Source organism: Sminthopsis crassicaudata, chromosome 1 (genome assembly GCF_048593235.1).
Source record: "Sminthopsis crassicaudata isolate SCR6 chromosome 1, ASM4859323v1, whole genome shotgun sequence".
NCBI classification, from domain to species: Eukaryota; Metazoa; Chordata; class Mammalia; order Dasyuromorphia; family Dasyuridae; genus Sminthopsis; species Sminthopsis crassicaudata.
In genome coordinates, this window is record NC_133617.1 from 746,192,276 (window position 1) to 746,207,917 (window position 15,642).

The following is a 15,642-nucleotide window of genomic DNA, read 5'->3' on the forward strand; positions in this document are numbered from 1 at the left end:
TTACTTTCCCCCCATATTCTATCCATTTTTATATTTTAAAAAACTCCCTTGTACAGTCATATGGATCTTCTTAAATGTCATCCTTCCTTGTTTCTTGTTACCTTAACCACTTTACTTCCCCCTATATTCTATTCATTTTTATATTTAAAAAATCATTGGAAAACTCCCTTGTATAGTCAAATGGATCTTAAATATCACCCTCCCCATTTCTTGTTACCTTAACCACTTTATTTTCCCCCCATATTCTATCCATTTTTATATTTTAAAAAATCATTGAAAAACTTTCTACAGTCATATGAATCTTCTTAAATGTCATCCTTCCTTGTTTCTTGTTACCTTAACCATCTTACTTTCCCCCATATTCTATCCATTTTTATATTTTTAAAAACTCCCTTGTACAGTCATATGGATCTTCTTAAATGTCATCTTTCCTTGTTTCTTATTACTTTAACCGTCTTACTTTCCCTCCACATTCTATTTTTATATTTTTTAAAAAAATCATTGGAAAACTCCCTTGTAGGGTCATATGGATCTTAAATGCCATCCTCCCCGTTTCTTCCTTACCCAATCAGCAAGCATATATGAAGTGATGAACACTCCAGATGCTATGGGATTCAAAGGCAAACGTGAAGCAGGTCCTTCAGCCCTCAGGAAGCTTGCATTCTGGTAGAGATGGAACATATTGGTCTAGAGGTCCCTTGGAAGCATGTGTGATGACTTCATTTAAATTGTGTTCTTGAGAATTTTCCTTTCTGGATTGTTATCTGGAAGCCCCCTAGGCTCTGTTGTGTGGCCCAGCAAACTCTCAGGCTGAACTCGGACCCAGAAGGGGGTGGCTTGCTCATTAGTGAGTTCTAGCTCACCCACTGAGCGGTGGGCAGGAAGTCTCCCTGGGCAGGAGTCAGGGGGGGAAGTGGGGAGACAGGGGCCAGAGCAAAGTCAGACACTCTTGGCAATTCCACCAGTGGGGAGTATATAGGAGGCGGGTTTCACAGAGAGGCAGAGGTAAACCTATGTCTGGGGTTCCAGCTATGGTCAGTCAGGATGAGGGCAGATGGAGATGGGGAGCCAAGAGTGTGAGACTATGGGTGCCCCCTCGTGCCGCCCCATCTACTATGATGAGAGCTGCCTTTGCAGACTGGGAGAAGACATCCAGCCCTGCCCTCCTCTCCTTCTCCCTGACCCACAGCATCCACCAGAATAGTTGCCTGTATTCCAAACATCTTGAGTCCGACTCTTCATATGCTGATAGCAAAAGGGATCTTCGGGACCATGTGGCCCAGCCTCTTCACGTTGCCAGTGAGGAAGTCTGGAGTTTTCTTTCCTTTTACACTCCAGACCAAAGGAGCTTCCTCTGGGTTTTTGCACAGCTGCCTCCGACATCGGCCTTCCAGTGCCCAAACTTCTAGGGCTCACATCATCTCTGCTCCAACAGAGCAAACCCCCATCACTGGGCACTTTGGCCAGTACCAGAATTCTCCTTGTTTCTTCTTCTGGAGAATGGAATCAGCATCCGGAGGGGCAGAGATTTACTTGGATCATTCCTTTTGGTAAGATAAGAACTGTGATAGTCACCTGAAAGTCCTCATCCCAGCCATATGCTTCCCCTGTGAGCGGCTTTCTGGCGTATCCATCAGCCAGTTTCCAGGCACTTACAAAACACCTACTATGCGTCCAGCACTGACAGCGGGGAATCTAGCCCTGCCCTTAAGATACCTACATTCCAAGGAAGCAGAAAACAGCAAAATGGCAGGGTGGCTCGAGCACTGAACCTGAAGTCAAAAAGGCCTGAATCCTGCCTTAACAACTGTATTTTCCTCAGTTTTTACATCTGTAAAATGAGGCAATTGGACTTCCTGGCCTTAAAGATCCCATCCATGACCCCCAACCTACATACATACCCACACAAACACCCACATATATGGTTGGGGGTCAGAAAGACAGCATCCAATTTCTCCTTTCCAATCATTGAACATATATTGAACAACTACTATGTGCCAGGCGTGGTATCAGGCACAGGAAATGCAAAGACAAATAAAGCAGTCCTTGAACTCAAGAAACTCCTGTCCTCCGGCCCTCCCCGGCTAGCTGGTCTGGAGTATATCCCCACACCAAGGGCACTTTTCCTCCACTCTCTTCGCATCCCCAGATCATCCAGTGTTTGAAGCTGTGTATTTCTTCCCCACAATTCCGAGAGTCCCTTAGGACAGTTCATTCCCTAAGTATTCCGAACTTATTTTGAAAGAGGGCTGACAGTAATGCAAATACCCAGTGAACTCTGACTTGAACTTCACACAGTACACTAAGGGAAACTCATTTCTGCGCTTCTCTGTGCTCCAAAGACACACACACACAGGTTTGTTTGTTTCTCCGCGCTAAATATCAGAGGGAACCTCCTAATATTTGCTTCTGGATGGCATGTTAAAGACCCCAAGAATTGGCCAGGACCCTGGGAGTTCTTTGGGATAGGTAAGCCTATTTGCAAATGGGCAGATTTCCACATCTGGGCTACAATATATAAACATGAATTATAGCAACATATAAACAACCACTCTGGCTATACGGAGACACACAAACATGTGCTATTATAATTGTTATTCCAGGAGGAAGGCTGGATGAAAGACTGTTTAGACTTGAACCTGAGATAAACCTTATTATAGGTCTGTGAAGACTCATCCCCCCACCCCGCCCCATTTCCCAGGCTCACCCCTATTGTTTTTATTTTTGCAAGTGTCTGTAATTCCTGACTCCGGCCAAGCCCGCAGCTGGAAATGCCATGAGGGGGGTTGTTCTGGCCGAACCAAAAGCAGAAAGCATCGTAAATCCCATGTTGAAATCCTGTTTTCGTGACACATGCGGGCAGATTTTGCAGACTTCTGGGGTTTGCAGAGTTCGAAGAAGTTTCTGAGAGGTCTCTGAATTACACGGAGGCAGGAGGGAAATGTTACCTTGGGCTGCCCTCATCCCAGTGGTTCTGAGCATCTTTCTGTGGCCCCTTATATAAAGTGGCTAATTAACTGCCCCACTGAAAGTGACTCTCTGTGCAAGGATAAATAAATGGGGGGATTCTGTGGGCTGAGGAAGGCCCTACCACAGCCCTGCTCTCTCAGATAGAGTTAGAAATGGTCATGGAAGTTTCAGGGACATCATGGAGGACATGGCAACCCCACCCAACAAGGGCAACTCTTAGGAGTCATGTGAAAACCGAGTGGCCTGCGTGGAACTGTGATCAATAGAGAGACGGATGTTCACAGACAAAGAGCCCGGCCTTTGATCTCACAAGGGAGTATTCTTTGGGAGCTTCAACAGGAGGCAAAGAGGTCAGTGTCCAGAACTCCAGAATTCCATTGAATTTCTCCCCTGGCTCTCACAACGATCATCATGACCTCAGACTTGGACATCGGAACATCCACAGGGACCAAACAGCCCACCAATGAGGGGCCGCTCCTCGTTCTTCTACAGAGGGGGCCTTTTTGAGTCACTGCTGATTTATGAGAGACAAATGATCACAGACTTTGATCATTTGTTTTTTCTTTTCCTAAAACTGCTTCCTAAGACATTTTCTGGATGGGACACAAGCCAAGCACCTTCTCTTGGCAGAACCTTTCCGGATGTCCCCTCTCCATCTTAGAGATGCTGCCTGTCATTGGCTCCCCAGGTGACCTTGGACAAATCATCATTTTACCTCTCCGAGCCACGTTTCCTCATCTGCAAAGTAAAGCTGTTGGACTTGCTGGCCTGTAAGGATGTTCCCAGTCCTCAGAACTTGATAAGAAGAATTTCACACTGGATCTTTTAGATTCAAAGCCCAGATTCAAACCTCAGCTCGGCCACCAATTAGCCGGGTGACTGTAGGGGAGTCGGGGCACTTCTCTGAAATTCAATTGGCTCAGCTATAAAAGGAGGATAATAAAAGCTTGAGCTCCTTCTTCAGAAAATTGTTTTGAGGGCAAAATGAAACTAATTGTGTAGCATGCTTTTCTTCTCTGTCTGTCTCTATCTCTTTTTCTCTCTCTCTGTCTCTGTCTTTCCGTCATTGTCTCTGTCTTGTTCTTTCTCTCTGTCTCTCTCTGTCTCTGTCTCTCTTTCTCCGTCTCTGTCTTTCTCTTTCTCTCTGTCTCTCTCTTTCTCTGTCTCTCTGGGTGTTTCTCCCTTTCTCTCATCTCTCTTTCTGTCTCTCATCTCTCTGTCTAGTAAGTGACAAGTGCCTTAGACTCAGGTCCTCCTGACGCCACCAAGCTGCCTCCTCCAGCTCATTTTTACATATGAGGAAACTGAGGCAAACTAAGTTAGTGACTTGCCTAGAGTCACACAGCTAGTAAATTTCTAAGGCCAGACTTTGGGCCAGTGCTCTATTAAAGTACTTTTCAGACTCTAAGAAAGTATAAATTATTATTATGATTCCATTCTTCTTTGACAGTGTTCAAGTAGATATTCTTTGGGGACAAATCACAATTCTGCTGCTATTCTTTTATTTCTGATATTCCATGAATTGTTATTATTATTATCTCATTATCCCCATCATTTGTTTTTGAGGTTCAGTTAGAACTCATCCCAGAATGTTTCAATACCCTCCTATAACTTTAAACATAATTAATGTTCTATATAAGTCCTCAATATAACTACAATAATTATTAGTAATGTGGTCTCCACTATCAAATGACCTTTTCTTTATTTATCTTACACATTGTATTCTGTTTAGTAAAACAGAAGCACTTGGTGGGCAAGACTTGTTTTACTTTTTTGTCCTGTACCCACAGTGCCTCGGGCATCCTAGGAACTTAATGAAGAGTTCTTGGAGGGACAATAGAATTATAGATTTAAAGCTGGAGCTAAGAGACTTTAAAGGCTGCCTGGCCCCACCCTCTAAATGGACAGAGGAAGAAACTGAGGCCCAGAGAGTTGAGCTAACCTCCTGAGGAGAGGATCTGCTGGAATAAGGAAGCCTCCAAACTCCAAGGCCTTCCCCAGGTTCTGTGGCTAGGGCCTGTCGGCGTCCGTCAGTCATCTGGATGTTTCCCAGTCTCCCTAGTGCTTGGCACTGTGTAGACACGATGTCTGGATGACTGAGTCCTTTCCTCCCTCCCCAGCTGGAAGGCTTGCCATCTTCCAGAGCAAAAAAACATTCTCGAGGAGCGCCCAGGGGATCCAAAGCCTATCCGGCAGCATCCCAGAGTCCATTTGGGACTAGACTTAGAACAAGAAAAACAAGAAACAGGGAAAAAGATTCTGCCATAGTCTGTGGGAGAGGGGAAAAATAGCCTTTCTAAATAGTTCTCCATGTAAATGAGTCAGGGATCAAGTGATGTTTATCCTGGTCTTTTTTTATTTCCAGTTTCAAAAATGCACATTTTTGCAAGGTAAGCTTGCTGAGTAAATTAACATTTGCATATAAAAAAATGCAAGCATCTCAGCAGGGAAGTCAGTGCACATGCTTGGGAAAACTGGGCTTTTCTCTCCGGTTCACTTCTGTGTTTTTGCTTTGGTGTTTTGTTTCCAAATGGACCTTCACCAAGGCCCAAATGACTCCCGTGAGCGGGGTCAACTGCAGCCCTCACGCTGGGGAGAAGAGCCGACGAGCGAGCATTTTTGACATTTTTCTCTCGTGTTTTTTCCTTCGCAGGGAGCGCACAACAGAAAAGAAAAAAAAATCAGAAATATTCCAAGTTCCCTTTAAAGGGATGTAACCGCATTTCTCCAATGTTAAATGTTAGCAGAGTTTATACTGGGCTGTCATAGTTCTTTACTCTATTCTGCGGCATACGAGACATCGATCTTAACATCTGGTTTTTAATAACAGTTGACAACTGGGAGCTCTTTTTATTCCTACAAGTAGACTGGGAACACTAGTGATATTGGCAGTGTATATTTTCAAGCTAAAATTCCTGTCTGCTTCAATCATAATTAATTACCACTTATTTTCTTTAAGATTTAATTTACTACAAGTAATTTGCATTAGAGCAAATTTCAGTGTTAAGAATTAGTGGTGGTGATTTTCTCCCTCCATCTAAGTTCTAGGGAGAAGGATTGAAACTATGACCGAATTTAGCCAATTTCTCAAATTCTGAATGCCAAAATGAAATGAACCATCCTAACAGAAAAAATGGGGTATAATTATTTTCTAGAAGAGTCATTAGTAATTAATTCTGATGAGATATTTATAAAGTACTTAGCACAGTATCTGATACACAGTTGGTACTTAATAATTGCTCGTTTTCTTCCTCCTTCCTTTATAGTACCAAAGATTTGAGAGTTGGAAGACACTAAACCTCATTTTACTGATGAATAAGCTGTGATCTGTGAAGATTAGATGTTTTGTCCGAAGTCACACATTTAGAGGATGACAGGATTTGAACCCTTGACTAAGCTAGTTAGCTTTCCATGTTTCAAATATTTGTATCTATTTGTTTTTTTTTCATTTTATTCATTTACTTATCTCTATGTCTCTGTCACAGTCTCTGTCTCTCTTTCTCTCTCTGTCTAGATCTCTCTATCTCTGTCTTTGTCTCTCTCTTGCCTTTCTGTGTCCAGAGTTTCCAAATAATGAAAGAACCTGAAACTATTGCCTCTTATTTATCTGTTTGTGAATGGAGGGGAAATGGTGTCAAGACCCTTATTTTCATTGAAGTTGAGATTTCTTAGTGGAGAAAGCTCCTCCCTCCATTCATGCAGATTGTTCACTAATGATACAGCAGTTTAGAATCCTTGAGAATTATCCAGGATATTGACAATAAAATGACCTGCCCATGCTCGGACATGGGCAGTATAGTGAGCTGCCCAAGGGACCACACCAATAATGTCTCCCTGTCCTGATCACTATCTACTGTTTCGTCCTGTCTCATAGAAATATAGACCTAAGCTTGAAGGATCAATTCAGAATATGGAAACTGAGGCCAAGGGAGATTGAGTGACTTGCCTTAAGTCTAAGGGACTAAAGCTCAAAGGTGGGATTTGAATTTTAGCCCTCTGTGCCCCGTCAGAGACTATGTTCTTTCCAACATAGTAAAGGGGGATTGATATATCTGTTGAATTCAAGCCATAAGTGTGCCCATTTTGTAGATGAAGAACCTGAGGCTTAGTGATGTCTGTAATCTGGGTACCAAACAGTTAATACGTCAGAAGCAGGATATGAACATCTGTGGCTGTCTCCAAGACTTTTCCTCCTTCCAGTTCACCACAGCTCCTTCGTTACTCCTTCCTAATCTGTATAACAGAACTGTCCTGGTCTTTTTGGCAAAACAAAGAGGGAGTTCTCCTTTATGTGGGCTTCCTCAAAACCTTCATGGGGGGAAATGAGAAACCATTATCACCAGAGAAGTAATTCTAAGGACTACTTTTTATAGGAGCTTCTAGATTCGCTGTGTTTCACCAATGTTATCTCATTTGAACCCTATGACAACCTTCTGGGTCAATTCTTTCTGTAGAGTTAGATTTTCTATGGGTATCATTTGACAGATGAAGAAACTGAGGCTCAAACAGTTTTAATCACTTGCCCAAGGGTCACTGAGCTGGTGTCAGAAGCAAAATATGAGCCAGGTCCAAGGCTCCCTCAGACATCTAGACGTGGTGGACGTTATTTTCCCATCCCTGTGGGAAGACCTTGTACTGGTCTAACAAAATTATTCCTCCCTTGTTTTAGAGTCTGCCCCAAAGGGTTTTCCCTAAAATGTCAAGTTATTGACTTGTAAAGCATCTCTTTGACAAGGAAGGTCAGTGATGACCAATACCAGCCTTGGTGCAGAGCTATGTCTCGACCAAGACCCTTACCCATTTTATTCCACAACCAGCCCTTGAGATAGGGACAAATATAGTGTCTCATTTTACTGAGGAAGAAACCAAGGGCCAGGGAGGCTCACATGACGAAGCCAAGTATCCTAAGGGAGACTCGAACTTACATCCCCCCTGACTCCCTGCTCATCTACCGTCTCATAGTGTCTGCTAAAGTCTTCCCAAGATCTGCCCAATGACAAAACAAACAAACAAACCACGGACTATTAAGTCTATGAATAGAGTTCAGACAGTCAACAAGTGGGATGTTTCCATTTGGCCTCAGTATGATGGCAAAATGTCAACTAAGCAGGACCCTAGCAAGCAGGATGTTGTGTTCTAGATTTTCTTTTCTCTCCTCGCCCCATCCCTCCAATCCTGGACTGCACCACCTAATTTTCTTTTAAATAATAACATTTTCATTTTCCAAATGCATGCAAAGAGAGTTTTACACATTCATCCTCGCAAAACCTTGTATTCTGAATTTTTCTCTCTCCCTCCCCTCAACCCTTTCCCTAGACAGCAAGTAATCCAATCTAAGTTCAATATGCACCACCTAATTTTTAAGGCCAGTGGGCAAGCTCCAAGAAGACTTGCCTTCTTCTCCCCATGTCCCTGCAAGGTTTGTTCCGAGCTCCATTTCAGTCTCACCTCCCTCACTTTTGCATCTGCAGACACAGATCCTTGAATTAGAACTCTCAAAGGTCACCTGATCATCATTTGATTGGCTATAGGACCAAGATTGCCCAGATCTTAGATCTAGGAAATATCTTCCAGGATATCGGATATGGCTTCCTCCTCTCAATACTACCGGCCAACACTTATAAGACGCTTTAGTGTTGGAAAGCATGTTACATATGTTACCTCGTTTGGTCCTCAGAACTACACAGTGAGCAGGTGCTATTATTAGCCCCATTTTACAGATGAGGAAACTGAGCCTGAGAGTTTAAAAGTGACTTGTTTGGGACCACACAGCTGGTAAGTACATGCAGCAAATTTTCATGCCAAGTCTTTCTGAGTCCACATCCAGTACTCATATAATATACCCCCCGCTGCCTCTTTTGACAGAGCAAACAGAATCCCAGAGTAGTTCCATAGCTTTTCCAAGCCTCCATAGGTAGTATGTACCAGATGGACCCAGAAGGTCAAGCCCCTAAAATAGCGAGAGGCAAAGTCTTGTAGTTATAAGGACGGGGCCTTTGGAACCAAGTCCTAGGTTTGAAAGCTGCCTCAAATGCTATGTGGCCCCAGGAAAGTGATTTAAAATCTCTGGGCCTCAGTCTGCTCATCTGTAAAGAGAGAGGTTGGACTTAATGACCTCTCAGGTTCCTTCTAGCTCTTTGATGTCTGAGACGTCACTGGAACCTTTCTCACTGAAGAGAGTCATACTATGGCTTCATAGAGAGCTGAGATGTCTTAAAGAGCTTTTTGGTCAACAAGGATGGAGACAAAAAGATTACCCCTCTTTTAACCAAAATATTTAATTCAGCCTTTTACCACATTCTGCACCTTAGTCTCACAATTTGCCGGTTTGGGAAGTTCAGAAGCTGACAGACATTTCAGCCTGTGCTTGCCCTTTATCGGGGAGCCCTAGAGAACAGGGGGGCTTTGCTAAGTGGAAACAATGAGAGGTGCCCCCGGGATTTAATGAGGGCCTTGTCATACATGTGTGAGGGACAGGCAGAGGCTGACAAGGGAATCCAAGATCAGAAGCCTGTGGTTTTCAATCTTTAGATTTTTTTGGATATTTTTTAGCCTGAAAGAACTGAGTGATATTTGTTTATTGTGATTGTTCCTTTGCTGATTAAAAAAAAAAGTTTAATCTCCTCTTGCAACATATGCAAAATTCACGTGTCCCCCTCATACACATCTGTTAATGCAGACTAGTTATAATATCCTAATTCATTTTGACCCAAAGTTGGACTGGGCAACCCTGTGTTTTCCTTCGGGGTTGCCATAGACACAAACTTTCTGCTCACTTGACAGAGCTGGTGATGGGGTGCTTCAGTTACTACAATTTTCTCTATCCTAAAAAAAAAAAAAAAAAAAAAAAAAAAAAAAAAAAAAAAAGCCAAAATACGTTTGCTTTTGAAATGCACCGAGATGTAACTAATCTTTTCTTCTTTCATTCCAATGCATTCCTCCTGCCTGGGCACCTCCTAATCTCTGGCCCACAGGATGATGAGGAGGGTATTTGGGCATAACCGATCCTATAAACCAAAGTTCCAGTTTTGTTTTAAGGGGTGAGAAACCATCTTTTATTTAACTTTTTTTCAAAAATTGCATTCTGGTGTTATTGTTGTGTGAGTGTCTAGCTGTGTCCATTGGTGTCTGTGGCTGTGACAAGTGTTTGCCAATGTCTCAGAATGTGCCCATCCCCTGACCATCCCAAGTCTGTCCCCGGGCCAGACCCGAATATTGATGACTATAACAACTCTTCCTCCGTGAGAGTGGAGGCCTCCTCCGTTCCCATTGTGATTCTGCGAGCCTTAAGCTACTTCTGGGACTTCCATCCTCATGCGAGGAATGACCACAAGAATAGCTGGACGCTGTCCAACTTTCCCCAAATTAAGTAATCCAAAGGAGAAGCCCTGTCCCTGGCATGCTGGTGCCGTCAAGAGCGGTCTGCAAACTTGCTTGTGGCTTTATGTGTTTTGGCAGGGAATGGGTCAATACTAAGCATTTCTGTGTGTCTGCATGAGGCTGAAATTTTGACCTGCCAGTAGTTAGTCCTGGGACAACTATGTAAGAGAATCCCCAGGGGAGAAAGGAGGAATCTTGAGGGGCGGGGGAGTGGAAAGGGATATGGGTATATTCAGGGAAGCCGAATGGGAACACCAGGGAGTTCTTTCATTGATAGTATCAGAATCGTGGCTTTTGAGTTTGTTTCTGGAAGAAGTCTGGCATTAATTGTCAATGACACACAGTATGTATGTTTCAACTGCCTTGGCCCTTTAAAGGGCTATCGTTCCATCTACCTTTTTCAGCACTGAGAACTTTGCAACTGGCTGCTTTAAAACTGAATGGTGGAGCATGAGATCCCCCTACATTTCTAAATTGCATATTTAAGCTCTAACAACTCTGGCTGTTGGGGAGTCCAGTTCCCTCTGACACCATCATCTATTTAATCTAAATGATATGAAGCTGCATCCTCCTTGAAATGGATTTTGCATACAGTGACATGGAAAATGCCATTGAGCTGATTGATGTTCCTGAAGCTTTTTGTAAGGTACAACAAACTTTGCTGATTTCTGTGCCCTTATGAATCTACTTGGTCAATTCCCTAGTGAATTTACTGGTGAATTTATGTGCCCTAGCGCATCTACTTGGTCAGTTTCTTGTGCCCTGATGAATCTATTTGGTCAATTTCCTGGTGAATCTACCTGGTGAATTTTTGTGTCCTAGTGAATCTACTTAGTCAATTTTTTGTGCTCTGGTAAATGTCTTTGGTCAATTTCTAATGAAATTACCTGTGAATTTTTGTTTCCTAGGGAATCTACTTGGTCAATATTTTGTACCCTGATGAATCTATTTGCTCAGTTTCCTAGTGAATTTAATGAATTTCTGTGCCCTAGTGTATCTATTTGGATAATTTCTTGTGCCCTGATGAATTTACTTGGTCAATTTCCTAGTGAATTTACTGGTGAATTTATGTGCCCTAGTGCATCTATTTGGTCAATTTCTTGTGCCCTGATGAATCTATTTGGTCAATTTCCTAGTGAATCTATCTGGTGAATTTTTATGTCCTAATGAATCTACTTGGTCAATATTTTGTACCCCGATGAATCTATTTGCTCAGTTTCCTAGTGAATTTAATGAATTTCTGTGCCCTAGTGTATCTATTTGGACAATTTCTTGTACCCTGATGAATCGATTTGCTCAGTTTCCTAGTGAATTTAATGGTGAATTGCTGTGCCTTAGTGCATCTACTTGCACAATTTCTTGTGCCCTGATGAATCAATTTCCTAGTGAATGTACTGGTGAATTTATGTGCCCTAGTGCATCTACTTGGTCAATTTCTTGTGTCCTGATTAATCTATTTGATCAATTTCCTAATGAATCTACCTGGTGTATTTTTGTGGTCTGGTGAATCTACTTGGTCAATTTTTTGTGCCCTGGTAAATGTCTTTGGTCAATTTCCTAGTAAATTCACCTGGTGAATTTTTATTTCCTAATGGATCTATCTGGTCAATATTTTGTGCCCTGATGAATATATTTGCCCCATTTCCTAGTGAATCTGGTGAATTTTTGCATCCTAGTGAATCTACTTGGTCAATTTCCATGCCCTACTTGAACTGACTTGGTCAATTTCTAGTGAACTGACCTGATCAATTTCTATGTTCTATTGAAGTGACCCGTCCAATTTTTATATCCTAATGAATCTACTTGATAATGTTTCACATCTTGGTGAATGGACTCAATCTGTTTTTGTGCTCTAGTGCATCACACAGCTTTTATGAGACTTTACATGCAATGATTCTCATGACCTCCAATGTCCAATTTGGCCCCTGAGCAAACAAAGCTATAAAGATTTGTGAGAATCACTGAAGTTAGAATTCTCTAAAAAGCAAATAAATTGAATTGCTCCCACCCTTCCCTGTTTCTACCTTCCCTGTGACAAGGGAAGACAATTTCTTACAATATTCTTTTCAGCAGGACCCTCAGGGAAAGTTTGGCTGCAAAGCTTCAGGTGGGTCATAATCAGGAATTGCCTTATTTTACTCAACTGGTGATGGATGGTTTTAGGAGACAGCTTCCTGTGTAGGTTTCACACTTTCAACTTGACCTACAACAAATCCCACCTCCCACCAAGGTGTCAGATTCCTTTCTCTAGTCTTGGGGGTGGAGGGTATGCAGCATTGCTATTTATTTTCCAGGCAGGGGACCCCATTCCATGCGATCGGTATGTTCCTACTTTAAGACTCATTTGCCACCAGTAGACTTTCATGTCTTTATGGGGAACCAGAACCTTCTATGCTCTTGCTTTTCTAGTTAATGAAAGGAGAGAATGGTCCCCCATGTCCTGGCAGAAGGCCAGACAAGACTGGTCAACATAAAAGTGACTTTCTCTAATACATTCTGCACTTCCCAAGAAGAAAGTGATTGATTAAAGATTTCTAGAGACTTGCACAGAAAAGCAAATAGGTACAAATCGAGGAAGAGTGGTGTTAAAGGAGAAGGAAATGTTTCATATCTTATAAAATGATGAATATGTCAAACATGTCAAATGTAGATGGGGACATTTAAACAAGTGAGGGCTTAAAAAAAAAGGATTGGAATTTTCGATGGAAAAAGTCTGGATTGGCGTCTGCAGTGTCCCCACGAGAACCTTCGTGCTACTCTCATCATCATGGTTTGGGGTTGTGTGTGTTTCCCCTGAAAATATCACAGATTTACTGACTTTGCCAATGTTTGATTTTAAATGTTAAATATTTTAACATTTAATAATTATGCTAATAATAATGTCTTTCTATTGCACCTTAAGGTCACTATATATACATAGACATATACATATACATACATATATATATATATAAAATCCCTGATTCTGGCAAAGGATAGTATATTTAGAGTTTAGATGAGAAAGGCTATTAAGTCCAACTCCTTCATTTTACAGAAAAGGAAACTGAAGTCCAAACTGAAGGTGACAAAGGGATATAGAGTCCCAGAGTCCCAGAGGATGTGATGGAAAGGGTATGATAACTAAGACCCAGAAGAATTTAGTGATTTTTTTCCAAAGTCACACAGGAAGCAAGTGACAGAGCCAAGATTGCAGCAACCTCTAGGTGCAAGTCTTTTGTTGTTGTTGTTGTTGTTGTTGTTGTTGTTGTTTTTGCTGAGATACTTGGGGTTAAGTGACTTGCTCAGGGTCACACAGCTAGGAAGTATTAAATGTCTGAGAACATATTTGAACTCGGGTCCTCCTGACTTCAGGGCTGGTGCTCTATCCACTGCGCCCCCTAGCTGCCTCTAGATGTGAGTCTTAAAAAAATGACTAAGAAACATTTTGGTTTTTTATTGGCAAATGCAGCCCGCCAGACTGCCTCAGGCTTCCCTGATGATCTTGGGGGTGAATATGACCCATGTGGTGAGAATGGAGGCAAAGGGAGGGAGAGGGCAGGAGATTGTTGGCTCTTAAATGCTATTTGTGCTCAGGACTTAGAGGAACATGGAATATGAGAAGAAGAATAGACTATATGTATCTTGTTCAAGGAATATCCGAGCCAAGTTTGGATGGGCTTATCTTCAGAGACATGGGATGTTTTGTTTGGGATTTGGTTTAGTTTTTGTTTTTTGGTTATAGCAACGCTCAAAGACTGTGAACCGAGGCACTGAGGGGCTGTGATTTGCGTCATTGAAGGGAGCACCCGTGCTGATGAAATCCCTTAATGCTTGTGGTATGACGTCTACCTCCCAAACAGATCCCTAATGGCTATTCTTCAGGATGCAAACCCATTTTATATGCTCTAATAAACTTTACAGGTTTCTGAGAAAACAACTTATCTTCATTTATGATGCTTTTAAAAGTGTTTTCTCAGATATCCTAAGGCTTTTTAAACTCCTCTATCTTTCAGTATTTAAATCACAAGATACTACAAGGACATATGATCTGCAGCAGCCGTCTCATCATGGAGGAATATTATGATCTGTGAGACCTTCAGGATACAGTAATTTTACAGTGAAGGGAAGATAATGATAGCACGTTAAACTTAAACTGTCTTGGGATGTTGGATTTATAGTCCTTATAAAAGAAAAATTATAAGATGGGCTTATTTTATTGGGCATCATTAATGTGCATATAATAGCATCAGAAAGCCTTCACTTGAATAATAATTTAGGAAAATGGCAACCAAATGGAATTAAACGTGATTCTTCACCTCCACCAATGTACCCCACCCTCCTCCTGGTCACCTTTCACTCCTTAAGCCAACTCAAATTTGATTTCTGTCTCAATGATGGAATCACACACTTATGGATTTGTACTCTCAATGCAAAAAGATGGAAATATGGAGAAAAAAGGCTCTTGGTTTTCCAATTAGCTGCAGATTCCCAGATCTTGGACTTGTCTAATATTCACTCACACACCATTTCCTACGTGCTTACAAACACTTCTTCACCAGCACTTCTCCATGCATATATGTTGTATATACTCATTCTCCCACACAACTGTATACACATGTGTTGTTTTCCACAGTCACGAGCACAAACTCATTCCCATATGAGTTTCTGATCTTAGAGACCCCCCAAATCTCCTGTATTCACCCCCAACCCAATTCTCTCACAATACGCATTGACTCTTGGAATATAAGCAGATAGCCCCATATCCACGCTATTTCCCCTGTGTTCAGACGTTCGGACAGAGAACAACGACCATCTCCACACGTGGCTACAGCTCCTCTCACAAACACTCCATAAAGCGGGCTTATCTCTCACATAGACTCTTAAATCAATTTATCAATATATATACATGATAACATGTTTATTTGTAGACACATAAAGGGGGGGAGGGGAAGAGAGGGAGAAGAAAGAAAGAGGGAGAAAATTGAGAACAGAGGGAGAGAGAAGGAGAAATAGAAGCACAAAGAAAGAGATAGGGATAAAAAAGAGGAAAAGAGAACAGAAGGAAAAGAGGAAAAGAAAGAGGAATGAGAGGGAAGAAGAGAGGGGGAGAGAGAGAGGCACATAGTAAGACAAGGAGAGAGAGAGAGAGAGAGAGAGAGAGAGAGAGAGAGAGAGAGAGAGAGAGAGAGACAGAGACAGAGACAGAGACAGAGAGACAGAGAGAGAGAGAGAAGAAAGACAGTGAGAGAGATAAGGAAAGACAAAAAACACACACATATGCACATATGTACTGAGAGAGCATAAGTCAGAGAG

General features: G+C 42.1%; 1 protein-coding gene across 20 annotated transcripts in view; it reads left to right on the forward strand.

Moving 5' to 3' along the window:
* Positions 1 to 15,642, forward strand: part of ERC2 (ELKS/RAB6-interacting/CAST family member 2) — a 993,908-nt gene that overhangs the window by 772,989 nt on the left and 205,277 nt on the right. For 4 of the 20 annotated variants that reach the window (XR_012485046.1, XM_074284438.1, XM_074284443.1 and 1 more), the window contains one exon: positions 9,945 to 10,010. The exons of the other annotated variants lie outside the window; for them this stretch is intronic. Coding sequence is in view for 3 of the 4 variants with exons in the window: in XM_074284438.1 (XP_074140539.1) it covers positions 9,945 to 9,971 (27 nt within the window). In the remaining variant the exon portion in view is untranslated. The remainder of the gene's footprint in view (positions 1 to 9,944; positions 10,011 to 15,642) is intronic. 20 annotated transcript variants of the gene reach the window in all.